Consider the following 17,203-nt stretch of genomic DNA (forward strand, 5'->3'; position numbering starts at 1 on the left):
TAGTCTGAAAAGGGCTTAGCTATATGGCCAAGGTGTTTGTAAATATATATTTGAGTCTGAGTCTTATTTCTGGGAGCATGGGACTGGGAGGAAGAACCATGTGACTTCTACAGGTATAGGCACTCTACAACTGTAACTCCATATATACATGTGCATGTGAACACACACACACACACACACACACACACACACACACACACACACACACAAATAGGATAAAGTAAATTTCAAGAAAAAGAAAACTAAATAACAGCATGAATCACATCCTTTATGATGAGAAACCAAAAAAGTGCAGTTCAAACTTCTGAAATTTAGAAAACAAATTACCAGCCAGCTGCACTACCTTTAATGTGAGGCAGAGACACTCCCAAATGCAGACACTCCCAAGTGCAGAATAATCTCAGAAGGTATAGGAAAACTAATTTAACAAAGTTAAAAGGTTACATAATAATCAGTTGCACTGTAATCAAACCAAAGGAAGCCTACACAAGAGCCACAGCTTAAGATAAGTGTCTGACCTCACTAGATAATTTAAGCAACAATGCTCTTATTAAATAATTCCATTCTCCACACATTAGTTGAACAGGTGAATAAGGACATAAGTTAAAATCTCAGAACAAATTGGACATAAGTTAGTTCAAGCATCTTTAGAGGGCTATGGGAATGTATTTTTCTGGTTCTTAAGAGACAGAATCTCATGTATCCCAGACTGGCCTCTGTTAGCCTGATGTTTCTGTACACTGTGTGGAGATGTGTCTTCTATCCTTCCTGCTTGCCTAAGGTGTCTTCTGATTGGTTATGGCCAATAGCATAAAGCAGAACAGTAAGGTGGGACTTCCAGACAAAGAGAGGGAGGGGCTCTAGAAAAGAGTCAGGTGAGGAAAGATTCACCATGAGATGGAGGAGGTTGGAACCGAGAAGAGGTAACCAACCCTGTGGCAGACCTTAGATTAATATAAACAGGATAATTGAGTTACGAGCTAGTTGGGAACAAGTCTAGCTTGAGGCCTAGGCATTAATTCATAAATAAACCTCTGTGTCTTATTCAGGAATTGGGGTGGATATAGAAAGGCCCAAACAGTTACAAGCCTCAAATTTAGTTTGCAGCTATATGAAGCTAGTCTTGGACTCCTAAACTCCTTGCCTCCATCTGTGAAGGGCAAGGATTACAGGTATATACACGCACACACGCATGCACACACACACCACACACACTCACACGCATACCACCTTAACCAACCTACACAACATATTTTTAAAATACAAAAATTATTCATATTCATAGGTTCAAAATTATCTTTTTAAAGATTTGTTCTAAAGGAAAAATTAATTTCCAAAGCCCAAACAGTTACAAGCCTCAACTTAGTATGTGAAGCTAGTCTCAGACTCCTAAGCCTCCTGCTTCCATCTGGCAAGGGGCAAGGATTATATAGCATGTGTGCCACATACACACACACACACACACACACACACACACACACACACACACACACACACTCACATACACACCACCTTAACCAAACTACACAACATATTTTGAAAATACAAAAATTATTCACATTCATTGGTTCAAAGTTACATTTTTAAAGATTTGTTCTAAAGGAAAAATTAATTTCCAAGATGTAAAAAAAAAAGCAAAAAGTATAACAAAAAATTGATTACATTTTAAAACAGATGTTTAACAACATATAATGTTGTCATAATGGGCTTCAGGACATCTGGTCTCAAAGTGTTGAGTGGACTTCAGAAAGTCTGCAAAGCCAGAACAATGTTGCTTTTCCCCTGTGAGTGTACTAAGGGTTGAACCCAGGGACTGAAGCTGTTAGACAAGTACCACTAAGCTAAAGCACTAGCCTCTCTGTACTTGACAGGGTCTCCCTAAGATGACAGGTCTTAGAAACCTTCCTGCCTTGTCCTGTCAAATAGCTGGGATTATAAGTATACTTCAAGAAGCCTGATTTGTTTTTGAAAAGAATTGTGTGGTTAGGCACTCAAGAGAGAGTATAGAAGGTTGTCCTAGTTACCATTCTATTGCTGACCAGAGACTCCATGACCAAGGCAGCTTATAAAAGTATCTACCTGGGGATATGATTACAGTTTCAAAGGGAGAATCCTTGACCAACAATGGTGCAGAAGGTGGAAATAGGCAGGCAGGCATGGCTTGGGAACAGAAGCTGAAAGCTGACATCTGATCCTCAAACCTGATGGAGACAGAGAGACTGGGCCCAGCCTGGGCTTCTGGGAACCCAAAAACCTCTTCCCAAAGACATCTCCCCTAACAAGGCCCCACTTCCTAATACTTCCTAAGTAGTCCACCAACTGGGATCCAAACATTCAAATATACGAGCCTATGAGAGCCATTCCCTGGGCACCATAGGCCTATAGCCATACTACAATATAAAATTCATTCAATCTAACTTCAAAATTCTGTAAGTCTCTCACAGTCTTAAGACTGTTTACAAGTCCTAAGTCCTAAGTCTCTTCTGAGACACAAGGCAACTCTTTTTTTTGGTTGATTTTGTTGCTGTTGTTGTTGTTGTGTTTTTTTAAGACAGGGTTTCTCTGTGTAGCCCTGGTTATCCTGGAACTCTATCTGTAACTCACAGAGATCTGCTTGTTTCTGTCTCCCCAGTACATCATGGCAAACTCTTAACTGTAGCCCCTGGGGGGGGGGGGAAATCAAAAAACAAATTATATATTTCCAACATAAAGTGGTACAGAATATACATTACCATTCCAAAAAGAAGAAAAGGGGCATTGGGAGGAAATACTTGACCAAAGCAAGACTGAAGTCTATCAGGTCAAACTCCAAATTCTGAAACTCCATGCCTGATGTCAAAGGGCTTACTATATGGTTCTTCAGATCTCCCAAATTCCTTTGTTTTCTTGACTGCAGCATACTTCTCTCTTGGACTGGTTCCACACCCTGTCTGCAGCTCTCCTTAGCAGATAACTCATGGCTCTGGCATCTCCAACATCTTGGGGTCTCCTGTGAAACCCAGGCTTCACCTTCACAGTGAAGTGGCCTTTCTGGGCCTCTCTTCAGGGACACCCCTGCCACATACCTGGCCTCAGGAGCTTTCCTGAACTGTGGAGGAAATTCCACAACTCCTTTACTCCCATATCCTTGGCTTTAAAGCCATAATCACTGTGGTCATAGCTGCCAAGTTCTTCTGTTCACATGGAATGGAATCTGGCCCACTTGAATTAATTTGCATAGATTTGACTTGCTGATGGTTTCCCTTGTGGAATAACTTCCCTTTCCTTTAGAAGATTCTTTGGGCATTTGACGCCTTGGAAGCTTAGCTGAGTGGGGTCTTGGGTACCACTCCCTTTATCCCCTTTAGTTAATAGGTCTTTCTTTAAACTTCTCATCTCCTTGAGCTCAGGACTTGGTTCCACCATTATATTTCCTGGTGCTCTTTTCCTCTTAAACTATATATTTAGAATTTTTTTTTTTTGGGCCTGGCTTACTCTTTTTTTTTTATTACAGATCTACATAAGAGTGATTAGTAATAACCACATGGCACAGTTCATAGTAGCTGTTTGAAATCTCCTCTGCCAATGACATTAGTCCAAAAGTGCAGGATAGTGGCAAAACACAGCCATATTCTTTGCCAAATTATCACAAAAATATTCTCTAGCCCAGCTGCTAATATCATTCCACTATGAAATCGTGAGCTGGGTTTCATACACCACACTGCTCTCAGAACTACTGTCTTCCAAATGCTTACTGCATTCAACACTTCCCTAAGACAGAGTCTGCATTCCAACAACAAGCAGTATGGTCAGGCCTGTCACAGCAACAGGTACCACTCCCTAGTATCAACTGTCTTAGTTACTGTTCTATTGCTGTGAAGAGACACCATGACCAAGGCAACTTATAAAAGAAAGCATTTAATTTGGGGGCTGGCTTACAGTTTCAGAGGGTAGGTTTAAAATGATCATGACAGAGAGCATGGAGGCAGGCAGGTGTATGGTGCTAGAGTAGTAGCTGAGAGGAGGTATCAGCTTTTAAAACCTCAAAGACCACTCCCATTGGCACACCACCTCCAATAAGGCCACACCTCCTAATCCTTCCTAAACAGTCCACCAACTAAAAACCAAACACTCAAAGATATGAGCCTATGAGAGCCATTCTCATTCAAACTACTACAAGGTCTGAGGACAGTCTTTAGGATTTGGGTTTTCTCTAACTACTGTGGATTCCAGGAATCAAACTAAGGATATCAGATTTGCACAGCAAGCCCTTTAGACACTGAGTCACCTCACCAGCTAATTTTCCTTTTAAATTTTATTGATAGTCCAAAAGTATTGATAGATAAACCACTGATACCTTGGTGCTGATTAGAGCAAAAATATAAATTTTATTGGTCATCAGTGTATTCTTTATAATGTCTTATGCTTATTTATTTAATTTTATGTGTATGAGTCTTTTGCCTATAAATATGTTGTGCCCCATGTGTGTGTCTTGGTGCCCTTCAGAGGTTAGAAGGTACAGATCACTTGGAGCCAGAGCTGTGGATCATAGTAAGTCAGCAGGTGGCTGCTAGGAATCAAACCTTTGCAAGAACAGTAAACGCTCTTGACCAGAGTCATCTCTCTAGCCCCTCATTAGTTTATTCTAATCTAGCTCCTAATCACTTCAGTAAAACAAAACAAAATTTAAAAAATATCATCTTAGGCTAGAGAGATGGCTCAGCGGTTAAGAGCACTGACTGCTTTTCCAGAGGTCCTGAGTTCAATTCCCAGCAACCACATGGTGGCTCACAACCATCTGTAATGGGATCTGACACCCTCTTCTGGTGTGCATGAAGACAGCTACAGTGTACTTATACAGAATAAATAAATAAATCTTTAAAAAAAATAAAGTATTAAAAAACATCATCTTTACTTAACATGTCCTTGATGAAATAATTAAACCAAATTTCAACACACCCAAACACTCTGCATGATAAAACTCAAAGTTCTTACTAAAACACAAGCACACAGAACATCAGCGAGTTCCACATCATATGCTAAACTAGATGTCTTTCATTTCTACAATTTTTTTTTTTTAAATTTTAACTGAAACAGACAAACTATGGTTTAAGATTCAGGGACTTGGCAATATTTATTTTTTTCAAATTAACAAGATAGGGATTTGGCAATTTTTTCTCAAAATGAACAAGATAAGCCTGTGATCTCAAGGAAAATAACTAGCAGCTACTCATAACTAATGATAAAATTCAACTTTTCTTTTTCTTTTTTTTTTTTTTTTTTTTTTGAGCTGGGGATTGAACCCAGGGCCTTGTGCTTGCTAGGCAAGCGCTCTACCACTGAGCTAAATCCCCAACCCCAAAATTCAACTTTTCAAGTGAAAAGATATTCCAAAAACTTGAATTTGCCACAGTGAACAACTACATATTATTGTTTTTGTTTGAGGATATTTCTGATGAAATTTGTGACAATACTAATAAATTGATTTAAGTGTTTTAGTTTAAGGTGTCAGTGAAATGGCTCAGTAGATAAATGTACTTGCTGCTAAGCTTGATAGTGGGAGAGGAGAATCAACTTTAACTCGTCCTCTAACATTGTGCACACCCAAATAAATAAACACATACATTTAAAGAAAGAAATTTAAAAGCTAGCAGTGTGGCCAGCTTGGCCAAGTGCTTTCTTAGGATACATGAAGCCCTTGGTTGAATTCCCAGCATAACTGTGGTGTAGTGACACATCTCTCCAAGGTCAATACTCAGGACGTGGAAGCTGGAAATGAAAAGTTTTAGGTCCTCCTAAGCCAGTTTGTCATGCATGAGAGTCTGATTTAAAAAAAAATAAATTAGCTGGCATTGCGATGGTGCACAGAGGCAGAGGCAGGGCAGGTATCTCTGAGTTTGAGGGCAACCTGATCTACAGAGCAAGTTCCGAGACAGTCAGGGCTACATAAAGAAACTCTGTCTCAAAAAAACAACAAAAAAATTAACTTTAAGTAAGACTGAGTAAAGGCAAGGCACACACCTATAATCTCAGCACTCCAGAAAGTAAGTAGGAGGACCTTGAGTTCAAGGCAAGCTTTTGGGAATAAAAAGTAAGTTTTGGACTAGCCTGGGCTACACACCAAGACTTATCTCCAATATAAATAAACAGAAATAGATTATTTCTCTCTCTCTCATTGTTTTAAATGAGTATTTAAACTTTCTCATTTTTAATTTTAATTCTAGTGCAATAATAAATCATAAAGATGATAACTCAAACCGTAGTTTTCCTGAGATCTTCAATGCTTTCAATGTAAAAAAGTCTTGAGACCAAAAGTTTGAGGACTTTTTTTTACAGCAATTTTTTATCCAAGTCATCCCCAACCCCCTCCCAACAGCACTGGGCATGCCTACATTTTTTGATTTGTAACAAATGGGAACTACAGCTACCACAAGAATACTGAGTAAAGGCTAGGGAGGCTGCTACTTTGCACAGGATGGCCCACCATAACAAAAACATATTCAGCCCCAAAACAGCAACATTGTTAAGTTGAAAGAAAAATGTTCTTCAGAATGGTCAATAATATGTGAAGATAATATTCACTTTGATTAGAAAATGTTGCACAATAATGGAGATGGCCTCATTCCAATTTTATTTTTAAAACACATACATAAATCTGGGCATGGTGATAAATGCCTGTAATCCCAGTACTCAGGAAGTGGAGACAGAACATCAGGAGTTCAACACCCACTTTAGCTACACAGTGAGCTCAGTCAGCCCAAACTTCATAAGACCTCGCCTAAAAATAAAAAAAACTAAAAATTATTTACGAACGCTAGGGAGACTTGACAAGAAAGGCCAGAGTATGAGGACAGCCTGGGCTCCATAATGAGTCCCTGGCCCACATGAAGGGCTTACTAGGCAATGGCGATGCCAACCTGTAAAGCAGTGTCCCATTACTTCTCTACTGCTTGGTAAAGCCCAAAGACCAAGGCAACTTATAAACGAAAGCTTCTGATTTGGTTTACAGTTCCAGAGGGTTTCAGTCCATGATGACAGAGTGAAGAAACAGCAGAAAGCTCACATCTTGACCCACAACACAAGGCAAAGGTAGTAAGACTGGGAATCACACAAATCTTTTGAAACCTCAAAGCCTACCTCTAGTGACACACTCCTCCAAGAAGGCCAGGCCTCCGCATTCTTCCCAAACATTTCTACCAACCAGGAACCAAATATTCAAATATATGACGAGCTATAGGGACTATTCTTATTCAAACCACTACACAATCCATACCTAGCACTCAGGAGGAGGAGACAGGAGGACTAGAAATTTAAAGGCAGCCTCAGTTACAAATATAACCTGAAGCCAGCCTGGGACACTGGTTTAAAACCTGAGACACTAGTTTAAAAAAAAAGTATACACACATACCAAAAAGGCTAAAAATATGATCCAGATATTAACAGTCATCCAAAGTAGGAAGAATTATGTTTTCTTTATTTTTTTTATTCTTATTTAAGTGTGTTTGTGCATTTGTATGCCACATCGGTGCAGGCAGGAGCCAGAGCAGATCCCTTCGAGCTAGAGTTACAGAACTGAACTCAGGTCCTCTGGAAGAGCAGCAAATGTTCTTAACCACTGGGACATCTTGCCACCTAGCCCCTAAAAGTACTTTTTCTTTAAATCAAATTTCTTATCATTAGCAATTATTTGCAAAAATTATAACTAGAAGCTGGGGATAGAGCTCAATGAAAGAATGCTTGCCTGGCAAGCATGAGACTGTTTTTAATCTCCAACACACACACACACACACACACACACACACACACACACACACACACACACACACACGAAACAAAGAAAAATAAGGGTAGGCACGATGGTCCAGAAAGTAGAAATGCTTGCCTAGAAACCTGATAACTGAGTTCAATCCTCAGATCCTCCAAGGTGGCCAGAAAGAATTGACTTCCAAGAGTTGTTTTCTGCCCTCCACATGCACACCATGACACTTGAGTGCCCACATTCACATATGCACACAAATGAACAATTTTTTAAATTATTTTTATGTGCACTGACTGGTGTTTTGTCTACATGTGAGTCTGTGTAAAGGTATTGCATACCCCGGAACTGGACTTACAGATAGTTGTGAGCTGCCATGTGGGTGCTGGGAGTTGAACCAAGGTCCTCTGGAAAAGAAGCCAGCGCTCTTAACCACTGACCCATCTCTCCAATCCATAAATATTGTTTAATGCACACAGCTTTAGTCCCAGCATTCAAGAGGAAGAGGCAGCTGGTTATCTGTGAATTCAAGACCAGCCCAGGCTACAAAGAAACACTTTGTTTCAAAACAAAATAAAAATAACAAGTGGATGGGAAGATTTTTAGAACTGTCATATTCTGATAACTATTGTGAATGTCTCATTTGAAAAAAAAAAGAATTAGAATAGAGTGTAACACTGAAAAGTTTTTTCAGTACCTAAACAGTAAGGGTCCGTAGAGGAGTTAAGAGAGTAGCTGTTGCAATGTAAATATTCCCAGACCACAAGGCCAATATTCTTTCTAGTCTCAACTCTTCTAATGTAGGAAACTGTAAGTTCTTCTAATCATACTAGATACTAAGTCATACTTTCTGAGCAGTTTATGATTTCATTTTTGTATATAAGATCACTACCTACACTTTTTTTTTAGATTTATTTATTTATTTATTTTATGTATGCCAGTACACTGTAGCTGTCTTCAGACACACAGAAGAGGGCATCAGATTCCATTACAGATGGTTGTGAGCTACCATGTGGTTGCTGGGAATTGAACTCAGGACCTCTGGAAGAGCAGTCTGAGCTCTTAACCACTGAGCCATCTTTCCAACCCACTGCCTACACTTTTACAAAACTTTTCGGAAAGAACAAATTAACACCATAAAGCTTATCTTCTAAGAATTTTAAGATTGAATCAATACAGACCCCACCCGCCATTACCCTCCCGCCAACACTTGGAGACTAAACCAAAGCTGCCAAACATCCCAGTTTCCGTTGTTCTTCCCACAGGCGGCTACTGAGATAGAACAGAGGGTGAATGCTGGGATCGGTCTTGTGCGGTGTGTGTTCAGATGCTGAGTTCTGTGCCCCAAGATCAGGTCGCAATCTAGACTTGGGCATTATACTCACCAATGCGTTATAAAGAATGCTCCCCGGTAATCTCTGATCAGACAATAAATGGCTAAAACATAGGTAAGGGCAAGAGAGAGAGGTAGAGGGTCTCAGGTAGGGACCAGGAGGAGAAATAAAAAGGTAGGGGAAGGAGGTTGGCATGGGGCAGGATGGACCGTGAGCACATACATGGCCAAAAGCAGCTCACATTGAGGACACTCATGAAACAGAGCATGACTCAGAGGGCAAGTAATGGGGTATTTATCTGGTTATTAATAGCCTAGTCAGGTTATAATAGTCTCAGGACCTGCCAGTTTAAGAGTGTAGCTTGTTAATAAATTTTGATGTCTTTGTGTTATTTACTTATGAGCTAAACAGGAAAGAACGGGGGCAGAAAACCCCCATAAAATTACTTCTATAGGTAAAAAGATACTTGCTGCACAAGCCTGGAGTTCCATCCCTGGGAACCATAATAGAGGTGGAAGGAGAAAACCAACTCCACAAAAATCTCCCTCTGATCTGACACACCCAAGCATCACGCCTGCAGTGGGGTGCATGCACGCATGCACACAAGACAACTTTTAAAGTATTTTCACTAAGCCATCAAACACAGTCAACGTATCTAACACTAAGAAAGACTATCCTCAAAGGTTTAAAGTAAGTAATAAGGTCAAGTGGTACTAGATAAAGACTTGAATGGGGATTCAGAATAAAGGAAGCTATGTAACACAGTTTTGACAGGCTCTTCCTCCTAAGCAGTGTGGGATGGCTCCAGCATAGGAAGTAAAAGGAGGGTCATCAGTTCAACGTCATTCTCGGCCACAGAGTGAGTTCAAAGCCTACCTGGACTTCACAAAACCAATCTTCATAAAACCAATGAAAAACAAATTCTTCTTCTTGACCAATATTCTAGGAAAGAAACAAAGACCTCCAAAGTAAGATGCATAGCTCAGTTTCACACATGAGAGCGGCAGGAAAGACTGCCCAACTCTACCTGCAAAATCTCCTCATAAAGGGCGCTATCCATTTATTCCCAACAGCTATGCTTAGGACAGTGAAACCACAGATGGGCTACACTGACAGAGTAACCCGCTCAAGAGAGCTTGAAGCTACTTGAGCAGGTCTTTGTTTCTGTTCGTCTGTGAAGTTCAAATGAAACAGCAACTGTAGCAGCAGCAAGACCTCTAGACAAGAGCAGGACTGAATCACTGTGTCACTCATCAATCTCCATCCCAACCCAGGAGACATGCTGACCCTACTCCATGGAAGAGAGAAGAACCTCAGTCTCTGTCCATAACTATGGACCCCTTCAACAATGATGCTGGTGGTCCACCTATATGTAATGGACTAAAGAGTGATCTCCCTTTATAACACACGACCAACACATTCACAATTCTTCACGTTGGAACAGCATAGCTCTACCTGAAAAGCTTCCAGAAGTACTTTTCTTAACATTTAATCATAAGCACTGAATGATATAATAATCTCACTGAAATATAAAACTTAATATATATGGGCCATTAACCTGCTAGCTGTAAAAAATCCAATGCCTCAGACTTCAATGAACGGGAAATAATATCACAGCAAACTCTCATTACTAAAGAGCAGAAACCCCCTTTTTCAACTGCTAAGATTCTACTCACCCAAACCTTTACACTTATAAAATGTAAGAGGTGGCTCAGCGGTTAAGAACATTGGCGGTCTTACAGAGGACCTGTGTTTTTTCCCAGCCCCTACAGAGTGGCTTGCATCCTTTAGTAACTTCAGTTCAGGAGATCTGACTCCCTTTTCTGGCCTCTGGGCATCAGGCATAAATGGTACAAACACATACACGCAACAAAACATTCACACACGTAAAATAAGATGTAAGAAGGCAATTTATAATCCATTTATAATACCTAAAGAGCTATTTCTGATTGGTCTCCCTCACGAATCTCAGAGATGTTCACCTTGGAGGGTATTCACAATCACCCAATGAGTTATGGATAAATCTAAGCAGCCATGTGGCTGCTTGGAACTGAACCCGGGTTTCCTGAAAGAGCAACCAGTGCTTATAGTCACCTAGCCATTTCTCCATCTGGGTAAAGCTTATTTTTTAAAGTCTAGCTTATGTTTCTGATTAGTTTCTCTATAAATATATGTGGGTATATATGTATATAAAATATATAAATTTAAATAAATCATATTGCATTATTATTCAAGGGATGAGTGTTTCTTGCAAGCAATCCTAATGATATTAATACGGTTAGGATTGCTAGACGGAAGGGATACCCTGGATTTAAGCTGCAGTTGTGGAGCTTGAACTGTGGGTCTCATGCCTGCTAGCAAGTGCTTTACCACTGAACTATGTTCCTAGTTCCAGTATGTACATTTTCACTACCTCCTCGGGTTCTCCTTTCTCCTGCTGTGTGTTCTTTTATAGGTTTGCTTTTTTTCTTTGGAAACATGAACCTAGACTGGCCTCAATTTCACTGTTTAGCCAATGATGGCCTTGGATTTCTGAACCTCCTGCCTCTGCTTCTCAAGTACTAGGCCCACAGGCATGAACTACCCTGACAGCTTTGCCCTGTGCCAGGTTTATGTGGTGCTAGTGCCAGGGCCCAGGGCTTTGTGCCTGCTAGGCAAGCTCTCTGTCAACTGGACTAGTCCCTAGCCCAGGCGCCTCTTCATTTCAGAGTCATAAAACTAGCTACATGTGTAACTCCAGCACTTGGCGCCAAGGCAGAAGGATCCAGAGTTTAAGGCCAGTGTGGGAATGACATACTCAAAAATACTAAGGGCTACTGGGCATGGTGATGAAAACCTTTACCAGCACTCAGGAGGCAGAGTGTGGTGGATCTTTGTGAGTTCAAGGTCAGCCTGATCTACACAATGAGTTCGAGGCCAGCCAAAGCTACACGGTGAGACCCTGTTTCAAAAAATAAAACAAAACAATCCACTAAAAGTTAAGGATAGAGCTCAGTAGTAAGGCACTTGCCTAGAGCGCCCAGGACTTGAATTCAAGCCCCAGCATGGCAACAACAACCCTTAAGGTAGGCATGAATTCCCACTGTACAGACCAGGAAAAATACCACCAAGAGGCTCAGTGATGTGAAGTCATAGCTTTAACTGGTCTAGCAATGGATTTAACTACACGTCATGCCACAATACCATGCTGCTTGCTGCATGGTATCAGAGTGATACTGTTTTGTGGTCAGTAAAAATAAATAAATAAGAGCAACTTTGGTGAAAATATTTTAATATTCCTCAGAACCATTCGTGGTTGAAGCACACACCTATAATTCTATCACTGGGGAAGTGGAGACAAGAGGATCAGAAGTTCAAGGAGAATGTGTGTATATCCCTGAAACACGAGAGAGCCCTGAAAACGAGGCCATCAGTCTACATGTGTACATACAACTAAGCATTGTTTTTCTTTTAGGTAAAGGCTCTAACTAAATTACTCATATTGGCCACTTTCTCCTCCTTTAACCTCCCAAGTGGATGAAGTTTCAAATGTGTGTCAGCATGTGTTTTCACAATTTGAAAGTGTCAAATAAGACTAAAGAGATGTCTCAGCAGTTAAGAGTACTGGCTGCTCTTCCAGGAGACCTGGGTTCAATTCCCTGTCACGTGGTGGCTCATAACCATCAGTAACTCCAATCCTAAGGAGCTCCAAAGGCACCCACACAGACATGGTATATAGACATACATGTACACAAACCAACTATACACATAAGACAGATAAATAAAAATTTAAAAAATAATTAGTGAAGAGTCAACTTCAAGTATGGCCCATCCTCTCCCCTGCTGTACCTCACTGTACTCTGAAACAGACTAGCTGACAAGAAAGTGATGTATTCTTAAGCAGTAACCCTTTATATGGGCACAGAAATCATACAGCTATTTTTGTCCTAGGTCTTAATTAAGTCTATCAAATCCTGTGTATTACTTTAAAAAATGTGGGCCTGCCCAAACTATTAGTAAATGTAAACAATTAACTAGAGACAGTCTGTCAGAAAATCACATCTCTCTAAGGGGCTTTCACCAATCTAGAACAAGACACAAAGACAACAAAATGCAGAAAAGTATCAGCCCAGAGTCTGCTATTCCTCCTTACTGGGATTAGAAGCACGAATCAGTCTCAGACTAGTTTGTGATTACTCCTCAGGTGATAAAACTGTTAATAAGGGAAAGGGCCTAGCAGGAAAAGTGACAAAGGGGAGGGGTTTTCAGGCATGTAATATCAGCATCTGTGAGGTGGAATCAGGAGGATCCAGGAGTCACTGGCCAACCTCAGCTACATACTGAGTTCCATACTAGCCTGGGCTATGAGACCCTGTCTCAATAAACCAAAGGAAAAAAAAGCATGTAAATATGACACTTCAAATACTGTTAAACTTGGAAAGACCCCTGAAGGACTTCTCAAGGGAAAACATTTTTTAATTAGCTTTAACAAGTTTCGGTGTATTATGAATCCCCAAGGGGGCTTCCTTGTCAAAAGCAAGCAGAACATTTGGTTAACACAAGCTGTACTTAAAATGCAAGGTGAGTTGCTTTTAACAAAAACTTGTTTTCTGGTAATGAATATTATCTGAGCTGAACTGGATGGGCCAATAGAACTGACTGCTGGGAGGACTAAGAGCTGGGACAGGAGTAGACGAAAATGAGAACAAAAACAAAACAGGAAGAACAGGGCTAGGAGGCGTGTTGGGGGGAGAGCAGGCGGGCTGGAACCCAGGAAGTACTGACTGATGGAGATGGATAATTCAGGGTTAGAGAAGGAAGTGAACACCTAAAACCAGAGCCGGAGCCAGGCAACCGGTCCTCCTGTCCTACAGTGTAAACTCAAGAGCCTGGCTTCGTGACTCACAACTACAATCGCAGCATTCTGGAGGCTGAAGCACCTGGGGCCAGTCAGAACCTCAGTGTGAGGTCCACGATAGCCTGGGAGAGCAGTGTGAGAGCCTGTCTCCTAAAAACAAAAATAAGCTCACCACTTGGGATGTGGAAATAGCAGGGTGAGGAGTTCAAGGTCATCCTTGGTGGTATACTGAGTTCAGACCTGCCTGAACTGCACAGACTTATTCTCAAACAAAAATTTAAAAAGAAACTGGCCAAGACTAATAACAATTACAGAGCTCAATCAAGAGGATATAGAGGCACTGGTTACACACAAGACCCTGTCCCAAAACAAAAACAAAAGATCCTTAAGGGAGAGAGCACAGAAAAATGCTGGGAGTATTTACAGCTCAGGGGCCTTTCTGATGCTTTTAAAAACGTATTAACTCTTATTCTTCTGTTTCACTGCCTTCTAAGATTAAGGGAAAAATGTACAGGGTGGTGCCAGACACACCTTTCATCCCATCAAAGGCAGGTGGATCTCTGGGTTCAAGGCCAGCCAGGCCTACACAGAAAGCCCTGTCTCAAAAAAAAAAAAAAAAAAAAAAAAAAAAAACCAAACAAACAAAAAAACAAAAACGAAAAAGTATAAAGTGCATTAACTTTAAATGGGAGAACTTAATGGTGTTTGCATTATATTTCAAGTTTATGTTATGTGTTAAGCTGGGGCAACATGTGATTAGTTACAATTAATTAGTTCATTGTAAGAATATCCTTACAGTCCCTCATTCCTTAGGTAAAGTTACTGTTTTGGGAGCCTCTCTGTTGTAATACATTAATCTCAGGGGAGTGTTGAGAAACACAGAAACAGCATTCAAAAAAGGGGTCTTTCTCTCCATTTTTACACTTGAATTTTGTTAGATAAAATTCTACACCATGGTGTGTGTGGAAGAAAAGCTTTTTAATGTGGGGTCTGCCATGAAATAGTATATCAGGTTTTTGGGGGGCATGAGGTCATCTAGGGTCCAAACTTTATGCAAGGAGAACATGATCTGGTGTGAAAAGATGGAGTCAGTTCTAGAGAAATCCCCGGTTTATCATGAAATAATCACAGACTTCTTATCTCTTACTACCCACAAACTGGACCATACTCATGGTGGCACTTCCGCCAGATACTTGCGAAGACAGATGCTCTGCCATAACCGCCGAAGTTTCTGGAAAGCTGCCCACTAACGCAAATTAGAAAGCCATTCGGGGATCCACCTGGGTGAAGTTAAGCGCCACGTCCAGTGCTGGGCTCCCCTTCAACCCTCCCCGTGTAGGAAAAAGAGCAGAGGAAGGAGGCGAGCGGGAACGCCCGATCTGGTCTAGGCCCTTCGCAGCGCAGCCTGGTTTCAGGGAGCCGCCCCTTCCCCGGCGAGAGCCCAGCCCCACAGCCCTCACCGGGGGCCGCGACCCCAGGGGGAGGAGCGGGCGGTAGCCAGCGACCCCGGCCGCGGCGTACGTAGGCGCCGCCGCCGCTCCGGGCGGGCCTCTCCGGGTGCAATAGGCTATCGATTCAGCTGCCTGTCGCTAGGAGCCCCGAGAGAGCAAGGCCTACACCGCCCGTCCAGAGCCCCGGCCTCGATTGCACCACTTTCCCCACCCCAGAAGGGAGACCCTGGAGGCAAGTAGGCCCAGCTGAACCTGGTGGGGGAGGAGGCGAACAGCCCTACAACAGGAGCCGCGGGTGAAGGGGGTCCTGGAGCCCGCCTCCCGCCAGTATGTCTCCCCGGGGGTCGTCCCGAACTCCTGCCTCCCGAGCAGCGCATCCAAGTTCAAGCTGGTGTCCCTCGGTCTCCAGAGCCCTCGCTACTCTCGGAACCATAATAAAAACAAGACGCGGAAGAGGCTACCACTGCGTGTTGGGAGATGGGATTGGGCCCTAAGAGAGCCCGGGGGAGGGGACGCCTCTCAAGCTACCCGTCACCACCCGCCCGACCCCATTGGCCCCACGGCGTCCGGCTCTGTCACCGCCGGCCTCCGGCTCCGAGGCCCCTTTTCTCCATGACACCGAGGACTGGGGCTCGAGCTTCCCCTGGCCTTTGGCGCGCCTCGGCCTCCCCGCACCCCTGCAAGCCCTCCCCTCAGTACCCCCTCCCCGCACCTTTTAAACTACGCAGAGGAAGAGTTTGCCATCTAACTTAGTCAAACCGTAACCTCGTCCTCCCCCCCGACCCACACTTGTGGGGCAGGCATCTGGAGGGACCACTTTGCACTTGGGATAAAGAGCATTAAAGACCTGTCAACCATTTTAGGTCTTTTTTTTTATAGCAGACATCCTCTCCTTCTCCTTCTTCCTTCCCTCCCCCTCCCTCCCTCCCCTGCAATGGTATTAATTTCACACCAAATCTTCCCACCGCTGGAGAGGGGTTGAGAAGGGCGGGGGTGGGGACGCAGGGTAGCAGGAGGGTGGCGGGGAAGGGCAAGGGGCAGCTGGAAGGGGACCGGGAAGCGCGGGGAGGGGAAGGAAGGGGGTTGATTTACCTGAGACCAGCCACTGGCCTCCATTGTTGGAGAATTCAATGGCATTGACACAGCCGAAGTGGCCGAGAAGGTCCTTCTTGTAGAGGTTTCTGCAGCCCCGCAGGCGTCTCCTCTGAAAGTCCTGAGTGAGCAGGGGGTCCCCATGCAAGCCCCGCTGGGACAAGAAGCCCACCACTGACCTCATGCTGCCCCCCAGGCCAGCTCTCCTCTTCATGCTGGAACCGCCGCCGCCGCCGCCGCAGCTCGCGCCGCCGCCCCTCCCTCGGCCGCACGCCCGGCCGCCGCTCCCCTCCCGTCCCTCCCCGCGCGCGGCGAGCCGGAGGCTTCTTTAACCAGCCATGGCAGACGGAGCGAGGTGTGCAGACGGTCGGCGGCGTTCGCGGCTTCCTCACGGTCGCGTCCCTCCCTCCCCTTCCCCCCTAGGCTCCGCCTCTCCGCCTCCTCCAGCAGCTGATCCCCAGCTGCGGTCGCGCTTCCGCGGTGCGGGGCTCTTCCGCCGGCCGCCGGGCCGGAGAACGCGGGCGCCAGCTGCCCCTCCCCCGCGGACGGCTGCCCGGAGACGGCGGGCGGCGTCTTGCAGCGGCCGCTGCCCGCGCCGAACCACGGTTGATTCAGGATGGCGGCCCCGGTGCACCCCGGCGCGCCGCACTCTGTGAAGTTGGACACGCGTAACAATCAGAGTGGCAGCCGGGCTGTGGGCTCACCCTCCTTCCCTGGAGGGACAGCGGCTCGCCCAACGCTGCTCGCCGCCTCC

General features: G+C 43.7%; 1 protein-coding gene across 3 annotated transcripts in view; it reads right to left on the reverse strand.

Moving 5' to 3' along the window:
• The window catches only part of Dcaf5 (DDB1 and CUL4 associated factor 5), an 89,244-nt gene extending 72,413 nt beyond the window's left edge, over nt 1–16,831 (reverse strand). Inside the window, exon 1 of one of the 3 annotated variants that reach the window (XM_032908028.1) lies at nt 16,450–16,831. In XM_032908028.1, the coding sequence (XP_032763919.1) occupies nt 16,450–16,663 (214 nt within the window). In that variant the 5' untranslated portion in view covers nt 16,664–16,831. The remainder of the gene's footprint in view (nt 1–16,449) is intronic. The other 2 variants (XM_032908029.1, XM_032908030.1) reach the window with 2 other exon arrangements.
• Between the last annotated feature and the right edge of the window lie 372 nt (nt 16,832–17,203).

This window comes from Rattus rattus, chromosome 7, assembly GCF_011064425.1.
Source record: "Rattus rattus isolate New Zealand chromosome 7, Rrattus_CSIRO_v1, whole genome shotgun sequence".
Taxonomy (NCBI): Eukaryota; Metazoa; Chordata; class Mammalia; order Rodentia; family Muridae; genus Rattus; species Rattus rattus.